Source organism: Archocentrus centrarchus, chromosome 2, assembly GCF_007364275.1.
Source record: "Archocentrus centrarchus isolate MPI-CPG fArcCen1 chromosome 2, fArcCen1, whole genome shotgun sequence".
Taxonomy (NCBI): domain Eukaryota; kingdom Metazoa; phylum Chordata; class Actinopteri; order Cichliformes; family Cichlidae; genus Archocentrus; species Archocentrus centrarchus.
The window spans coordinates 14,971,713-14,989,142 of NC_044347.1; the positions used below are offsets into that span (position 1 = coordinate 14,971,713).

Consider the following 17,430-nt stretch of genomic DNA (forward strand, 5'->3'; position numbering starts at 1 on the left):
GATAGAATGGCCATTGCTCTTTCTTATTGCTTAGGTTTTCATTATGAAAATGCAGTTTCACTCCATTAGCTGTTTGGCTCAACTGCAAGTCGCGGTTTAATATGACAAAAGGGTTTGTGTACGAGGTATTGCTCATCCCTTAAGGCCTCTAATAGCTAATGAATAAGTACACACACAAGGATGCACACACAGCAGCAGCACACACTGAAAGCATGTATGACTATGGAGATATTGCGCACACACAATAACATTATACAGGCCAGAGCTGCTTTTAGAGTTTACTGGCAAAAATCAGCTTTCTTCCTAAAGCTTTCTTTCACTACTTTAGAGGCCAGATAATACATGCAGACACACCACAAACACATGCACAAACACACTGTATAATGCTCTTTAATTCAGTGTTTCCAAGTGAGGCTGTTTTACCTGTAATCTCCTTCACAGTGCGGAAAACATTGAGGCGCTCAGGGTCCATAGGTCCAATACCATGATACATATCCCTGAAGAGAAGTACAAAGTATAATAACTTTATGTTCTCAGTCAATCGGTGATCAAAAGTGCTTGCGTCAAAGGCAACTGGACTTCTTTTAGGTTCTTGAAGAAATTTCAACTCTTGTCCATGAGGCTTCTTCAGTTCCAAGATAAACTCGCTCTTTCTCTCACAGTGTGTCTTTTGTCCTGTCTCCCTCCACTCACCCCCAACCGGTTGCTGCAAATGGTTGCCCCTCCCTGGTTCTGGAGCCTAGTTCTGCTGGAGGTTTAATCCGGTTAAAGGAGAGTTTTTTCCTTCACTGTCGCCAGGTGCTTGGGTTTTCTGATTGTTGGGGTTTTCTCTATATTACTGTAGGGTCTTTACCTTACACTATAAAGTAACTTGAGGCGACTGAATTGAACGAAATACCAAAAACCCTTTTATGAGAGAAGTAAAACATCTTCATGAATGTCCAGTTGCCTTCAAGTCTAGCACTCTAAAGTGCTCGAATTGAAACCCAAGAGTTACCCAGCACTAAATAGCAGACAAGTAAAGTTAGCGACCAACAGCTAAACATGGTTCCATTAGCATTTAGCAACCTATAGTATAGGCATTTAGCAGACAATGGGGTGAAATATTTTCTAAAGAGTTGATGGAGACCAAAAGGTCCATGACTTGGAAAAAAGCTGTTAGAGAATCTTGGCTGTGCTTAAAAACAGCCAAACAATGATGCAACCGAGAACAACTGAAGATTCTGGTATTTATTTCTTCTCTCTGTCTTCAAATTTCTCTCAGAAACACGTTTGAAAAATAGTTTATTGAAGTTTTTGATGTGCAAACTACAAATAAACAGCACAATGTTTTGCCACAAACCCTCATTCAGCAAACCTCTCGGCTCTAAGTGCAGCCACACACAACTGGGTCAGATAACCAGTGAAATTTGGCCCCTTAGTGATGCTGACAATTGTTCAGTCTTTAGCCTGTGGCACTGGCACTGCATGTATGGTGACTGATCGATGGTTTCTTGTGAACCTAGTGGATTTTTTAAAATCAGGAGTTTAATCATTTATGCATGTGCTACAAGTGGGTATTTATCTATTTGCACAATTACTAAAGAATAACAATACAAAGAACAGACAGTTTGGCATCTTCTAGTTAAAAATTCATAGGAAATAAATACGGAAAATATTAAACATCAAAAATTTGGATTTCAGACTGGTTTTTGCATGCTATGTCACATATGTTAACAAAAACTTGTGTAAAACCATTGAGTGTGAGTGTCACTCACCCTTTAATGCCAGTAATGAGAAAGATGAGGTTGCCATTGATTTTGGTGCAGTTGACAAATTTATCGATATTGCTGGCATCCACCGTTTGAGCCGCCTGCAGGCTTCCTGTTCCTATACCGTCACACACTGACACAACAAACACAAAATAAGCAATTATTTAAAATAATTATCATTTTAGCTGCTTTAATAATGGAAATATTACCTGTTTTTTCCCCTATTTTTGTGAATATCTGAAGTGTCCTTGTGTTTTGCAAAGGCCCAATTTTGAGAAACTACCATTAGCCATTTGTCACTTTAATATTTCATATTCTTTTATGAAAATATAGTCCTGCTTTGGGTGCCCAGGCAAGGCCACAGCCCCTCTCCATGCATTGGAATTCTTTTGATGAAAGCACGGGCCAGTCCACAGCCAATTCCTCCCTATAATGAATTCATTACATCTGCATTAATTACACTTGCGGTCTAGTGTGAGCCAAGTATTTCTGACAGAGGCGGAGGGGATGATGAATAAGGCTGGCATTAAGTGGTGTAACCAGTTTTTGATAGTGATTTATACCAGCCAATTCGATATCTGAAATGTTAATTTGTTATCATTTCCCACAGTTCTTTGGGCTATCCCTCATTAACCCCTCCCTACGATGTGACGATGTAATCAAGGGATTAGCCAATCAATGGATGCCACAGTCCATACATAGAAACCTGAAGAAAAACACAGTTGCCTTGCCTCCAAAGAGAAAGGTCAAATCAGTTACCTTTGCGAGAACAATATGATGACGGGGCTAATCCTCGGTATTGAACTGAAGTAATTCTTTTTAATTTCACATTAGCCATTTTAGGCATTTAGCGGATGGACCTGTAGCAAAATGACTTATAATTACTGAGCAGGTAGGAGCAGTTTCTCATTATGGGACTATTTTGTGTTAATTATCATGTTGAGTGTTGTGGGGATCAAACATGTGACCTTCATTTATGCCATATTTAACTTCCAACAGGATGTAATGAGTATGCACTGGATATGCACTGCAGTGATAAGAGAAAATGAGTGTCATGTAGCCAAAGCCCCTTTAATGAAATGTGTAGAGATTAATTTTGCATTTGGCCGTGACTATTAACGACTGAAATCAACAGTATAGAAGGTTTAGAGACGGCTTAAACTAATAAAATAGATGAGATAAAATTTACCGTAGTGTTGAGAATGTTACAGATGTGAGTGCTGCGTGGCTTGGCCCAAAAAAGGAAAGAGGATGTTGATATTTTAGGAGGTTCATTGGAATCAATATCTCAGCTGTAAGTACAGTCATTGTAATATAAAAAAGCGAACCTGCCTCCCGTAAAAATAAATTACATTTCCTATATAAAGCTTTTTAAGTGATTCCTCTGGGCTTATGTTGATTCACCATCATCACTGTTAGCACAAAGCTATTAGATTAAAATGTTCTAACTGCATAAGCTCTTGTACATACAGTAAATGCAGCATAGAAAGCCAAGTAGTGGAGCAAGCAAGGAAAAAAAAAAATGAATCAACTCTCAGAATCAAACCTGATAATCGCGTCACTTTGTATAATTTGCCCATTAAGGCTGCACATTATTGTCATGCTGAAATAAAAAAATAAAGCCTATTTTCAGTTTATCCATATCCCAGGACAAATCTGACAGCCTAGAGCTACTACCACCCAGGTGAGTGGGCAATAAAATACCCCATCACCACTACTTTAATCAAAATCAGACCAGTTAGCGGTGAGTGAGTGACTTCAAGCATCAATTGAGATGAAACCAAGAGTTAGAACCGTGCCTAGGCCGCATAATGTTCAAACTTTTGAAGTTTCAACAAATTTTAGTTGAGCTTACAGACTGTATATAAAAGATGGACACAGTATAAATTCCGTGGCTACCGATGACTGGTTCAGGGAACAGTTGACAAATCAGAGGCCTGATGATAAGCTTATGAAAATGCACATCATTCAAATATGCAATAAGTGGAGCTTATCAAACTGATAACCTATGATAGAATAAGTCTTTAAGCAGTAAACTGAAAATCTTGCTTTAAAGGTGCATTTGTATTTACAGCCAACAGTTGGTGTAGCTTCTGTTTTGACTAAAAATCACCCTGTAGGTCAGATCCTGCTCTGTCATTATTTACTGTATGCTACCTGCTGTTTTTTTGCATACTGGAACTTTAAGAGTAATTATTCTTGCTGAAATCACCTGGTTTACCCATAGATTTGTACAGACAATGCTACGTTACCTGCTGGTTTATGGACTCCCTGCTTTGAACCCTTGACTTTAGTTTTATAGCAATTACTCCCTTGGCTTTTTGGAGCCAGAGGATGGAGTGCTAGGTTATATGCTTAGAAATCCATGATATTTGTCTTGAAAAGGCACATACAACATAAACATGGTGGGCATGCCCAGTTCTGTGAATCACACTATTGAAGGAGAAGCCTAGCATACAGCTAGCTGCTGCTAATAAAGCAAACTTAAAACCTAAATAAAATGTAAACAGGTGAGTTACAAATAATTCAAATCTTGTACTTTTTTATGAAATGGGAACTTAGCTACATGGATCAAAATCATTTTTTATAACAAGCATTAAACATAGTTATCTCTGCTCTAAGGTTGGTCATTTTAACACGGGAGTGAGTATAGATTGACTTGCTTTTATAGTCAGCCTCAAGTGGCTGTTCAAGGAACTGCATTTTTTGGCACTTTTTTTTTTCCCCACAGAGATTGCTGTTTGGGTTTACCTTTCGGACAGATGTCTGTACAAGGGATGCACATTTTAATTCGGTTCTCCTCCACTTCCATCTTGTTGCTGGGACATGCCCTCACACAGGAGCTGTGGTCCACGACAAAATTATCTGATAGAAAAAAGCAGCAGGAATCTGAGAATTAGTTAACTTCACCAGTCTCGCAGCATACAGCTCACGACCCCGACAGTAAATTTGAAACGTAATTGTATAAAAATCAAAGAAATTTCCTGGATGGACCGCTCTAATTGCAGGAAAAGGATTGCATTTTAATCACATTTGTATAATGATCAAAAATAATGACCCACAACTACTACTTCGAAACCGTAATGAATCCACTTTGTACTTGGTAACAGAAATAGGAAAGCGGAACTGTTGTGTGATCATTTGATGATCAGTAGAACTTGAATATGCAATCTGTTGATGCAGCTCGAATTTTGCTGCATGCTTGCTTAAATACTGCATCACAGCGACTGCACATCCATGACAGAAAGAGCTAAGATTTGCTTTTTCAGCTGCCAGAAGCTGAAGCAGATGGCGCAGCAAGTAGATGATTGAGATAAACAATTTATTCATGTTTGATTTATGTTTCAGTAATTCATCTTGACTTGAAGTAATTGTCTGGAGTCCAATTTCTGGATTGACAGAGGATAAATGATTCATCAGCAGACACCAGCGCACAGTCTTTAAAAAAAACAACTTATTTACGAGCGTCATTATGAGCATCTATATTACTGTGGTACAACATTACAACATGTTACACTGCAATACAACATTAGACCATTCTGCAGCTGCTTGGCTGTACACTTCGCTCACAATTTGGTGCAGACTTACGTGGACATTTCTTGACACAAAAGGCTCCGTAGGTGTACTTGGCTCTGGGGTTGTGCTCTAACTGGAAAGATGTCGGGTTGTACACAAACGGCTGAGGGCACTGGGTCACGCACGCCCCGCTGTCGTTGAAATTGGTGCAAGCCTGCAGAGGGCACACAACCACAGTGAGCTGGGTGGAAGGCAAGAGGGGAGGGCTGTGATTTTCCTGCATAAGTCACTATGAGTGAAAGAGTATTATAGCAGCATTTCATTTTTACGTGGGATTGCGACATGTGAATCGTGCAGCCCTCCTTTGTCTCTTTGAACGCCAAATGGGAGAAAAATTGGAGCCATTGATCCACAGCCATGATGTAAATGGTGAAATGTTTTCCCATAAACCTCTTAAGTGATTTGTCGTCTGTGGCCACAGGCGGAAACAGCAGTAATTGAATTGGATGAGCCTTTCTGTGAATTACAACTACAATATCATCTCTGTCAGCGTGCGCACACGAGTCATGCACCAGTTTGAGGAAAAGGTGGAACTTGAAGTGATAAAAGGGGTATTAATTATAACGCCGCATCCCCAATTTGTCCTTTAAAGAGCGCGGCTGTGGCAGACTTTTACAGCACCATAAAATGACAAACAATTTATCAGCAAAGTGGTTCATTTTCGGGCAAACAGATGTTGTGCAAAAGATGTGGAATGAGAAGAAGGATGAGTATAGAGAGGCTGATTTATTTATTTTTTTTTTGGTTGCTGGATGTGTGTGTTGAAGGCAGAAATAAAAGAAGTAATAAGAGATAAAGCGTGAGCGAGTGCGTATGTGTGTCTGACGTACAAAGCAGTCCGTGTCCTTGGGGCCAGAGCAGCCGCCGGCGCATTCGCGATGGCAGCAGTCGCTGACGTAAGGCCCGAAGCATCGACCGTCACACTGCTCTGCACACACCGTTTTTGTCACTGCACAGGAAGTGGAAAGACTGAATCTTAAAGGTCTGGCACACACACGCAGACACACACACACACACATACAGTCACACTCTTAAAAAGAGACAATACCACCACGCTCAACCTTCCTTTCAAGTCACAACTACTCACAATCATACCAGGCAGGAAGAAATTAGGGGCTTCAGCAACCTAAAGGTCAGCCAACTGGGTTTGTGACCACAAGGTTGCTGGCTAGAAAGCACATGGACTTTAAAATCATGAAGCACTGTCTTCTGTCTCAAGAACCTCCTTGAATACCCTTGAAGAGGACTCCTCTCCTCTAACTGTGCCGGCTTCAGTTCAGAGACAGAACAGCTGAAAATAGTGCTTGGCAGCTTCCAGGTATGAATGTGAGGTGGGGCTGTGCTAGTGGAAACTCAGTTGGTTTTCCCCAGATACTTAAAGTTAGGAAAAAAACTGATTCTCACAGATTCACCATATCTGTGTTTATACAATGGGTGCCTTCAGCCAAGCGAGCCGACTGGCCAAAGAGACCGTCCAACTGTTCTGAATCCCAGAAAGCCTGGCTTTACTCGCCGATATGCCAACTCTTGTGGTAACCAGGGAAATATTTACTTCTATTCCAATTTCCTTCCTGCGTGTAATTTCAACTAGTTTAAAGTGAGCTATGTAAGTATCATTAGTAAAATGTGGCCTGTTCCTATTTCATCAGAGTTGCTCCAACATTTATGATGAAGAACAGTCTCCCAAACATTATTGATAAAGAAGGAGCTAGACCAGCCAGCAAGTCAGCAGGAGCTAGAAGCCGAGGCATTAAAAACTGCTGTGCTCACTGTGCTGAGCTGCGAACATAATGATGCAGTAGTGAAGAAAAAAAACCCAACAACAATGCTCTGTAATCTATTAGTCTGTTAGTCTGAGAAAAACAAGCCAGCCTCTCTCTAGGTCTTTCCGTGAGGACAAAATCCTCTAATTATATGGCTGACAAACATTTCTCTAGCTGAACTCCTTCCTTTGGTATCTTTACTTTTTTTTTTAAAACATTTAATCCTGTATCAAATACTGCTCCACGGTGATGAAGAGTCATTTTCCTTTAATATTTAATAACACAACATTTCTGAAATTGGCTATGAGTTTGGCATCCAAAGAAGGAAAAAGAAAAAAGAAGTGCTCCCGAAGCCTAAAATAATAAATCTATGTCAAAGCAGATTACTAGAGATTATAGATTATTTTAAAGCAGATTTTTCAGGATCTGCCAAACAGAATTTCATTAGCCTAGTTGTCAGTGTTTTAATGTTGAGTTCTGCTGTTTCACTTTATGTAAATAGATTTTTAAAAGCATTTTCAGTTGCAAAATGAATTATTATTTTTGGGCCTGGAGGCATATCTGCATTTTTTTTTTTTTCTTTCTGCAGATGACTGAGATGACGTGTTAGGCACAAAACTGGAGTAGTAGTGCAGTTAGTACAGCTTACTGGCAGACTGGTAGGGGACTATACTGTCTGTATCTAAAGTGAAAATAAAACCTCTTTCATAAGCTCAATAATTAACTTGAGCTTCCTCTTTGAGTGAGATTAATATTAACATCACGTCCAGAAGATGTGATGGGTTCAGGGAGTTCTTAGCCTAGCCTTGCAAGGTCAGAAAGATATAATCTCTATGAACATGATGTTTTCCTGAGAGGTAGATTAAGAAAACTGATATTATTCCCAAGCCTGTACATTACAAACAGGGTGAGGTTAGCCAAAGCTCAGTCAAACAACTAGCTTACACTGTTCAAATCTTAAATAAAATTAATAACACATTTAAACTTCACAAATTAACCTTTTCCCCACTCAAGTTTAATGATGTTCTGTATAGGATCCTGGGTATATGAATAAAATGAACTACAGCTAGAAGACTATTATCCTAGCTTAACATCAAAGATAAAAGAAGAGGGAATACTAGCTTGTCTTTGTCAAACTTAAACAAAAAATATAGGCACACGGTGTTTTAAAAGCGTATATAAACACTTTTAAAACACCATTACCATGGTGAAACTTGTTTGCATACAAAAATCGCAAATGTGTTATTAGTCATTCCCCCCATGCTAATGTGGGCTAACTCCATCATGGCTCTCTACTTAACTATATAATTAACTTACATCAACGACAGTGAAAACAAAAGTTTTTCACAGGACTCTCTGCAGTAAACTCCTCTTTATACCAAAGTATTCTAGTGGTCCACACTGGGTCATGCAACAGGACAATGATATCAAGCACAGCAGCAAATCTACAACAGGCTTGCTGAAAAAGAAATGAATCAAAGTGCTGCAATGCCCTGTCAAAGTCCAGACCTCAACCTGAGTCAAATGCTGTGGGGAACCTTAAGAGAGCTGCGCATAAATGCAAACCTCATTGAACTGAAGCAACATTGTAAAGAAGAGCAGTCCTGAATTCTTCCACAATGATGTAGGAGTGATAAAGTCATACAGAAAATGCGTACTTCAAGTTATTCCTGCTAAAGGTGGCTCTACAAGCTACTGAATCATGTACTTCACAAGGCTGCAAAATGTGAAAGCATTCTTTTTCACATGACTGTGCATTTGTGTTTATAGATTGTTGAGACTACTTTCGACTGCAAAACCTGTAACATCGATCACCAGTATTAGTTTTACAATAAAGGCTGTAGTTTTTGGATTTTCTTAGGGTGCAATTTATAACTACAACTGGACCCAACCCAAAGAATAATGTTCTTCTAACCAGGATGTTTAGGCATTGTTGGATAAATTGAACCACAGTCTAATGAAGTTGATAAGACATGGGGCACAACCCCTCGTTTCCAGAGTAAAAGTCTTCTGATTCACAGTATACTACCACACTCCTAATGCGGACTTTTGTTGGCTTCATAATCTGCAAAGAAGAAAAGCTGCACATTCATGTGAAATCAAAGAAGGGCAGTAGGACAGAGCTGGTCATACCACAATTTTCAAGCCTTTGCTGTGAACCAACATTGTGAGGTGGGACTGTACTCACAAGTTTGACACTGGTCCTCTTGATGGCCCCAGCAGCGTCCGTTACATGAGCGATGACATCGTCTGCCTGCAAAAGACACCGTACATCAGCGAACTCCTCTGCAAACTTCAGATGCAGTTTTAACACAAACATGCCTTGAAGACGCTGCCCCCACACACATCAAACACCTAATCGTTCGCTTGTGCGCACCCTTAAAACTGCTTGACTAATGACAGTGACAGATCTGTCGAATCTCCTCCGCTCATCCAACAATAGATTTGAAGTCACTGTGGCGACTCATGGCCTGCGAGGAACACGAGCATGAAAGACAAGCTTCTTCTCCCTTCCGTCAAGAGCTAGCAGGCAAAGTGGGACCTGACAGAGCATTCACAGCCTTCATCTGCCCGTGGCCCATCATCAAGACTTAATTGACTATGGGTTAATTACAGAGTAAGTGGAATAGTGCGGCAGATTGTCACCCGGCCCCTTCAACCACTCCCACTGTGGGGTTGTTAATGTTAAATACTAACTACAACTTGGCAAAGGCCCTCAATTTGGCAACCTCCACTCCCACAGACTCTCTTGTCATTTTTGGCCCACCTCCTCTGTTCTTTGTTGCTTTTCATCCCCTTCCTCCTACATCAGTGGCATCTAATCAACAAAATAGCAATGTTTCACACATATTATACTTAACAGTGTCTTCCTAAACCTTTATTTTTCACGTAACTGTCTTTGCATGATGTATTCCCCGCTGATGCTACACAGATTGTATTCTGTTCACCCTGCAAAGTGTTAAAAAAAAAAAAGAAGGTCATCACGCCTTTTCAACAAAGATACTCTCAACATTTCCCCCATTGTCTGCATCTTTGCTGCCACTTGGTGCCACAGCTGTCCCTATTGTTCACACTGACATGCTTTGATGCAGAGGGCCTGGAGAAACTTCACTGCTCTCCATCCCTCAAACCGAGCAAAGGGCTCGCCCATAAACGCACAGAAAAGTTTGAAAGAGTCGTCTTTAGCGACCAGTTCGCCTGACGGAATGTCCGCCGGATACTGACGCCTGTTATGTCCAAAGCATAGGGAGGGACAGCAGGGACCACGAAGAGGGTGAGGGCGGTGGGTAACAAGGGAAGTGGGCAGCTTCAAACCAGCTGTCAGATTCACTGAGATTTAAAAAAAAAAGAGCACAGCAGACAGCAGCTCTATGGGCTTTGCTGTAAAGCTGCTAACGTACCACTACAATGGAAAGGTTCACACGCTGATCTAACACTATGTGATTTTGCTTCCAAATGACCACCAGGCAAACAGAAGGAATAAAAAGGGATAGGGTGTAACTGCTGCTGGATGTGTGTGTGTGTGTCTGCAGCATGTTAGAATGTGCCACCTTAATATTTCACTGAAGATACTTTAAAGGGCACCTATTATACTCATCCCTTGCTCCACATTTTTATTTTTGGACTCTATTAGAGAAACTTTGCATAATTCATAGGTTAAAATAATTATTAGTTACTGGGACTTTGTGAAACCTGTCAGTTCATTCACTGTCTGAAACAAGTCCCATTAGATCCTTTCCACCTTACTTTTAGCCAGCTTTCTTATGACTGGCTGCTCCACACAAACAGAAGGTTTGAACAGCAGATGGGCGGGGTTTCCATGCCTGAGATGACCATTACAGATATTTGTCATATCAAACTTGTATATAAACTATATACAGCTGTGGTTTACATCCACTCATCATGGGCACGAAGGTCATTTTGGGCTGGAATGATTGCATACTCCTTTGATGACTTTAAAAAAACAAGAGTTGGGTTCACAAGTCTGACTTTATGATTTAGACCTCAGGAAGTTAATTTAGTGCAAAGCCACTGGTTCTACTGGTTTTCGCCCCTCGCTCTGTACTCACATCCATTGTTGCTGTTGTTGGACGGCACCACCAGCAGCTCAGCCTGGGGGTTCTTGATAATGTCACGCCAATGGATCGTGTCTGCGTGACACAGGAATTTGTTCTGGTCGACATAAACGCCCCCATTCAGTATCTCTGCACAAGGAGAAACGGGGAAAAAAAAGAGAGAGAAAGAGACAAATGAGCTCATAGCAGTGGATATATAGTACATGTGCAGGATGGCAGAAAATCAATACTTCAAGGTTAACTCTTCTCTTTGTCTCAAAGTAGCACACTGCATATGCCGTTCCCTGAAGTGCATCTGAGCATGATGATAAATGCTATTGACAAATGCACATCCAAAGATATTTGTACCGAGTACCTCATAAAAATTAGTAAATGAATTTTAAAGAAACTCACAGTATATGCCAGTCTGATTTCCTAATTATGCACTGAGTATTATTAAGTAATTTCATTTATCTTCGGAGTTAATGAGTTTGAATGTCACAGGGAGACACCAGATACTTGTTGTGTTAATTAAAACTGGAGCACAGAATACACACAGCTTCTGAGTTTAGAGGTATTTAAATCTTAAACTTTTTTTTTTTTTTTTTTAATAGTTGCACTCAAGACCCGTCCAGCTCATAAGAGGCCCAAATAATCAAACGGTCTCATGGGAAATAATGGATTCGTGGGTTTTCTTGACCTACTCCACATTCTATCAAAATGAGAGCCGACGCGCCAAAGACAAAGGCGGGATCTTCATCCAGCATTTGCTTAATAGCAAAAATATGTTTCTTTTCAAGGACCAGTGCCCTTAACAGATGCCTGAGCATGAAGAGTGATAATAAATTCTAATCCCTCTCCCTGTTACTAATCCAGGTTTTGGATATAGAGACTGAATGAAATGATGCTGCAGTAATCCCCCCCTTCCCGAGCTGTGACCCAAAGCAGAAGGGAAACAACAGCCCCCATCAGTCTCTCTTTCTCTCTGGGACACCAGCTGACTGTATAATTTAACCTAGTTGAGGGATTTAGATGCAATCATCTTGCATCTCCGTCTCCTTGAATATGATTCCGCGAAAGTACTTGTCAAAATAAATGAAATTTAATAATGAAAAAAGAAGTAACAATGTGCTTCAGATTAGGGCTGGATTAGCTGAAGGTAAAGAAGGGCATTGTCTCTCCAGGCAGATTATTAACAGTGTGTGGGTACGATTCGGTTGCTGAGAAGCACGCACACACACACACACACACACACGAACCTAATCATTACCAGCCGACACCCTGATTAAAGAAGTGGGCCTTGGTGGAGACGGGGGCATTTATTCAAAGCTCTCTTAGAGGTGACATGGTGCTCCGTCTGCCTGCTGGATGGCCTACAGCCGCAGCTTCATGTAATCATGTTCCCGTCACAACGGACGATTTATCGGGGCATGTTTAACATTCATGGATGGCGGCTAGAGAGAGAAAAAAAAAAGGAAGAATCTTGTTCAAATAGCATGTGGACTACACTGTCAGCACGCTTTGATAGCATTTAAAAGTAGTTGCGAAATAAGCGGCCATCTATTACCGAGCCCAGATTCATTAAATTTATGACAGACAGGAGGTGCGTCCATATGTGCACTTCGTGATTGCCCTTCAGTCGCCTTGCCACAATAGAGGGCTTTGTTGTCGAGCCACTTCACACCTCTGAAGATCCTTAAACAAACAGCCGATTTGTTCAGACATACTGTGCGCATTGAAGAGGTCATCGGAGAACACGTAACAGGTCAAGATTACAGGTTTTGCACACAGGCTCATCATGCATTTGCTTGTGTCAGGCTTCTTTTCACCACGGCATGGTAATGGCCCTACTCTGCTCAGAAATGAACTCTTTACATCCGACTGGAAGCGAGCAGCCCTGGCTGGATTGTTACTTGTCTTGCCTATGAGATGAAAACACTGTAAATGAAAACGCCTTGAAGGTTCTGAAGGATGTTTTAGTTTATGTCAAACTACAGACTCAGCAGATGTTGTCTCATATTTTGCAGGAGCAAGTGAGGATTTATAGTAGCTTGGCTATGCTAGGGTACGCTGGGGTGACACCTTGAAAAGCTTTTAAAGGCTTTTTTTGTCCAATAACTGAAAAAAAGACATAGTGTTGGTTAAGCATCACAAATAACAAGGTATGTAGTCTAAAAAGCAGGTTTTGTGCAGTTAAAACTGGCTGTGCTTGACAGATACATAAAACACTTATAATACTGTATACTGAAGCACAGTGCAGGGTTCAACTAATTGTCCTTTTATTATCTTCCTTTTTATCAGTTTTCAAGCATGTGGTCATCATTCAATTAGCAAAAAATTTGAATGCAAAGATGGGAATACTGTGGAGCCGGGCAAAATAAAACAAGGAATTCATGAGTTTCTGGAAACACAGTGTTTATTGAGTGGTTCCATCTGATCTACCTTCCAACCCAACCCACATCACATGATGGTTCACCTCTATAGATGGCACTGTACACACTGCTTAAGCCAACAATTGCTGCACATCTGCAAGCTGCTTTGTAACCCACCTCCACCCCAGCCCCTCCTTTTTATGCTATTTCTGACTCAACCAGCAACCCTAGTCATGTCCTTTCTGTTCTCTGTGGCGTCTTGCTGCTCTCCACCTCAAGCTTTCCTTGCATGCACATTGGAGCTCCTTTTGTAAATTACTGCAGATAGAAACAGCAATCTTTTGTTGATGACTTCATGGCAATTTAACCAATGAAAGCCACTTCACATTTCACAAACATATTGATTTTAGATATGGAGCTACTTTATTTGATGCAGGAAAACATGCAGGAAAATATGTTCTGCCAGTGGTGTCAGTAAAATGAACAGGATACATTAAATAAATTTAATGATAAAGCATGAACATTAAAGTCTGGACCAAGGTGGTAGACAAAAAATCATCAGTTTTTATTGTGATTAGGGAAATTTGGTTAATAACTCATGACCTGCATGGAGCATCTCATCTTCCACCACCTGAGCCCCTTTAATGGCATTAGCTCACACTTCTTCTGCAGAATTACTGTTACAGAAAAAACAAACTCCTCATAGGGCAGCTGTGGCTCAGAGGGTTAGAGGTTAGGTGGTAGAGGACATTGTCTACAAATCAGAAGGTTGGTTAATTCGGTCCATGTGTCAAAATATCTGTGGCCAGCGTATTGAACTCCAGGTTTCCCCTGATGCATCCACTGTAGTGCAAGTGTGCATGTGAATGTTAAATTAAGTGCTGTATGAATGCGTGTGTGTGTGATCTGAGTGGTCTAATTGAGTAGATAGGTGCTACTGTATATAAGTACCAGTCCATTTACCAAACAGCATTTTGAGAATTCTTGGGCTACAGGCTCAGCAACTTTCAATATCAATGGCAGCGACAAAGGTCATGCATGATTACACATTATACTTGTGACAATGTGTAAGAGCCCAATCCAAAGGCTCAGCAGAATAAAATTTTAATGTAATCATTTTACGGTTAAAAATGGGGAAGAAATTTCAAATCATGGAGAGCACAACTAATTTCAAGCAGTTATAATGTATTAATCTGTAAAATTTACAGTGAATCTCATTATACTTTAAGAAATATGTTGGTTAGTAGCAGATTTCACCTATTATAATGGTAAAGACAATGTCTGAATGGCTGGGATATTACCCCAGGAAACTATGAAAACCACTTTCCCACATGAATGGGGCTCCAGTTGTCCAAAGAAAGAAAATTTTGAGCAGAAGCAATATTCATATCATGTACAGCGCCCCCACATCGCTTCTTTAATTTTAGCTCTATAGAAAAGAATATTCTTTGATCTACCCTGTAGCCTCTAAAATAGGTGCAAAAAAAAAAAAAAGATGAAGAAGAAAGCTCCTATCCTCCCTTTTGATAGTCTGTATGTTCAACCAAAGGACTAAGTTCCACTGGGTGACACACTTCCTAGTGATGCAGTTTTATGCTTGCATGTAGACACTGAGGGCTCTGTTGCCATATGGTCCGGTCATGTTTGGTTCAAGACTGCTTCTGGTGCAGCATTTTGCTACAACTCTCTTGGCAGTGAAATAAAGTGCCTCACTGCAATGGAGAGAAAAAAAAAAAAAAAAAAGAATCACCAAGCAAAAGTTGAAGTGACATGTTGAATCAGAGATTAGATTTGATGTGGAACTGTCCTGGGGAATATGAGGCGATCACTAGAGGAGATGATTTTGTGAATCCTATCAAATGCAATTCTGAATAAAGGAATAAATTACTTAATTTAATGACACCACCTTTATTGAATTCATTTGATCTATTTCTTCCCTATTTCTCAATCCTATAAACCCCACATTTCTGGTTTGCTCCAATACTCCATATGTAAGAAAAGGGTGGTGCTTCATATTTAGCAAAGGCAAGCTTTAAAAGTCTTGCGAAACAACAGTGAATGAGTTCAAAGAATAAAATTACATTTTAACTCAAATAGCTGCACTATCAGCCTCATTTAAACTGGACTGTACCACTTGCTTGGGTTAGGGATTAGAGGTTAGCTTTAGAAGGGATTTGACTGAGAACAAGGGCAGATAAAAAATGAAGCCAGATAAATGCTCAAGGCCATTTGAGACTCGCTCCAAAAATGAGTCAATCCTAGTAGACTTGTGTTAAAATTAATTTTAGGGTTAAAGTTATGCATTATTTATGGTTTGGCTGCTCTGAGTGACTAAAAGTTACTTAAAACAGTTTATTTAGGTTTTCCTGTACATTTTTTGTTTTAGCCCCACTTTTTGGCAGCTATAATTAGCATCCAATTTAATTTCACTGTAAATTATCATCGTACCATCCTATCCAATCTTGTTAGCCAGTGTGAGTTAGTTAATAACACTCTAGCTCTCCTTTCCAAACCAAATATGACCAAATCACAGACAGAAGACTGTAGCTACCCACTGGTTTCTAAAGACCTGTTTTGAAGCCTCGAACTGAATATTTTTGCCATTTTGGTGTTTTGAAACTGGATGTAATAAGAGAGGGGTGGGTCTGACATGAAATAATGCATTCATTGGCTAATGCCTTATCAATTACAAGCTGTTAAGCAATGAGTGTACTTCATAATCCTCCTTTCTGAAACATAGACTTAAAAAATGGACTCAACAATAGAATTCAAGTCAAAAAGTCATTTTCTGATACCTCCATTGAGATTTGGCAGTGACGTGACCTCTAACTACCTGATGTTAACTTGTTGTAGGCTCAAGTGAAACAGGCCCCAGTCACACAGGCCTAGAAAGTGGTCCATGGTCATCTGGCAGCTACATTCCCCAAGTGGCTGGCAAAAACCTTGCCCTTGCTTTGGTCGCTAGCAGATTGTTGTAGTTTGCATGGAACTTGCCAACTGGTCTGCAAACAATTCCCAACTACTGAGCAAAAGCTACTGAAACTGAAAAGCATGACACAAATCAGAAATGGAGACTGTTTGCCTTCAAAGTAAAAGTTGCACTTTTTGCCACGCTGAGTTATAACTTTTACTGGGGCACAGCCCCCTGTTTATTGCAGCAACTTCCAGGAACCACCAACCAACCGTTTGGTGAATACACATTTTAAGCTCGTGGTTAAATCTCACCCAATGTGGCTCACAGCTCTCAAGCAATATGCACATGATGTCATGCAAGAAACCACTATTGGACTGGAAGTCTTTTTGCAACCACAGGTATCAACTACTGCTGACTATTAAAAACAATGCAAGTTTTAGGCCCTTTTGCATAAGCTTCACTTTTGAGTAACCAAATAACCAAACCAAAATGCTAAACAGGAGGCATCAAAATTATACTCCACAAATCAGTGAGTGACACACTAGCTACATAAAATGTATATCTTGTGTATATATATTTAATCCTCAAATGAGTAGATGTATTTTGGATTCTGCGATTGACCCTGCTGAAAGTTGGTGACCTCTGTGCAATATCCGCTTCAGCATCCGCTGTGTCCATCCTCCAAAAGAGCTTCTATGGCAGCACGTTAATTCCAGTCCAATTCAATCCAGTTCTAACTTTCTAGAGCACAAACAAAACTGCACAACTAAACAAGCATTGAAGCTGTCATTGAACTTGATAAATTAACCAATTAAAGGGCAAAAACACAGGTCTGAAATTAATGACTGAACACTTGAGGAAACCTCATAATGTTGAGGAAGCGGATATGGAAGTAACCTTTTCACATCCCTGCTTCTATATTTATATTCAACATGTCATTTTCTTTTAGAAGCAACAAATTTTGAGGGAAGGAAAAACAGTTGGGAGTGCCCTGATAAT

At 40.2% G+C, this 17,430-nt stretch overlaps 1 protein-coding gene across 1 annotated transcript in view; it reads right to left on the reverse strand.

The window, feature by feature from the left end:
* LOC115795711 (receptor tyrosine-protein kinase erbB-4-like) overlaps window positions 1-17,430 on the reverse strand; it is a 356,000-nt gene that overhangs the window by 103,791 nt on the left and 234,779 nt on the right. The window contains exons 4-10 of the mRNA XM_030751753.1: window positions 11,161-11,295; window positions 9,279-9,344; window positions 6,158-6,276; window positions 5,340-5,481; window positions 4,503-4,616; window positions 1,758-1,884; window positions 424-497 (exon numbers count right to left, since the gene is read on the reverse strand). Coding sequence (XP_030607613.1) covers window positions 424-497; window positions 1,758-1,884; window positions 4,503-4,616; window positions 5,340-5,481; window positions 6,158-6,276; window positions 9,279-9,344; window positions 11,161-11,295 — 777 coding nt within the window. The remainder of the gene's footprint in view (window positions 1-423; window positions 498-1,757; window positions 1,885-4,502; window positions 4,617-5,339; window positions 5,482-6,157; window positions 6,277-9,278; window positions 9,345-11,160; window positions 11,296-17,430) is intronic.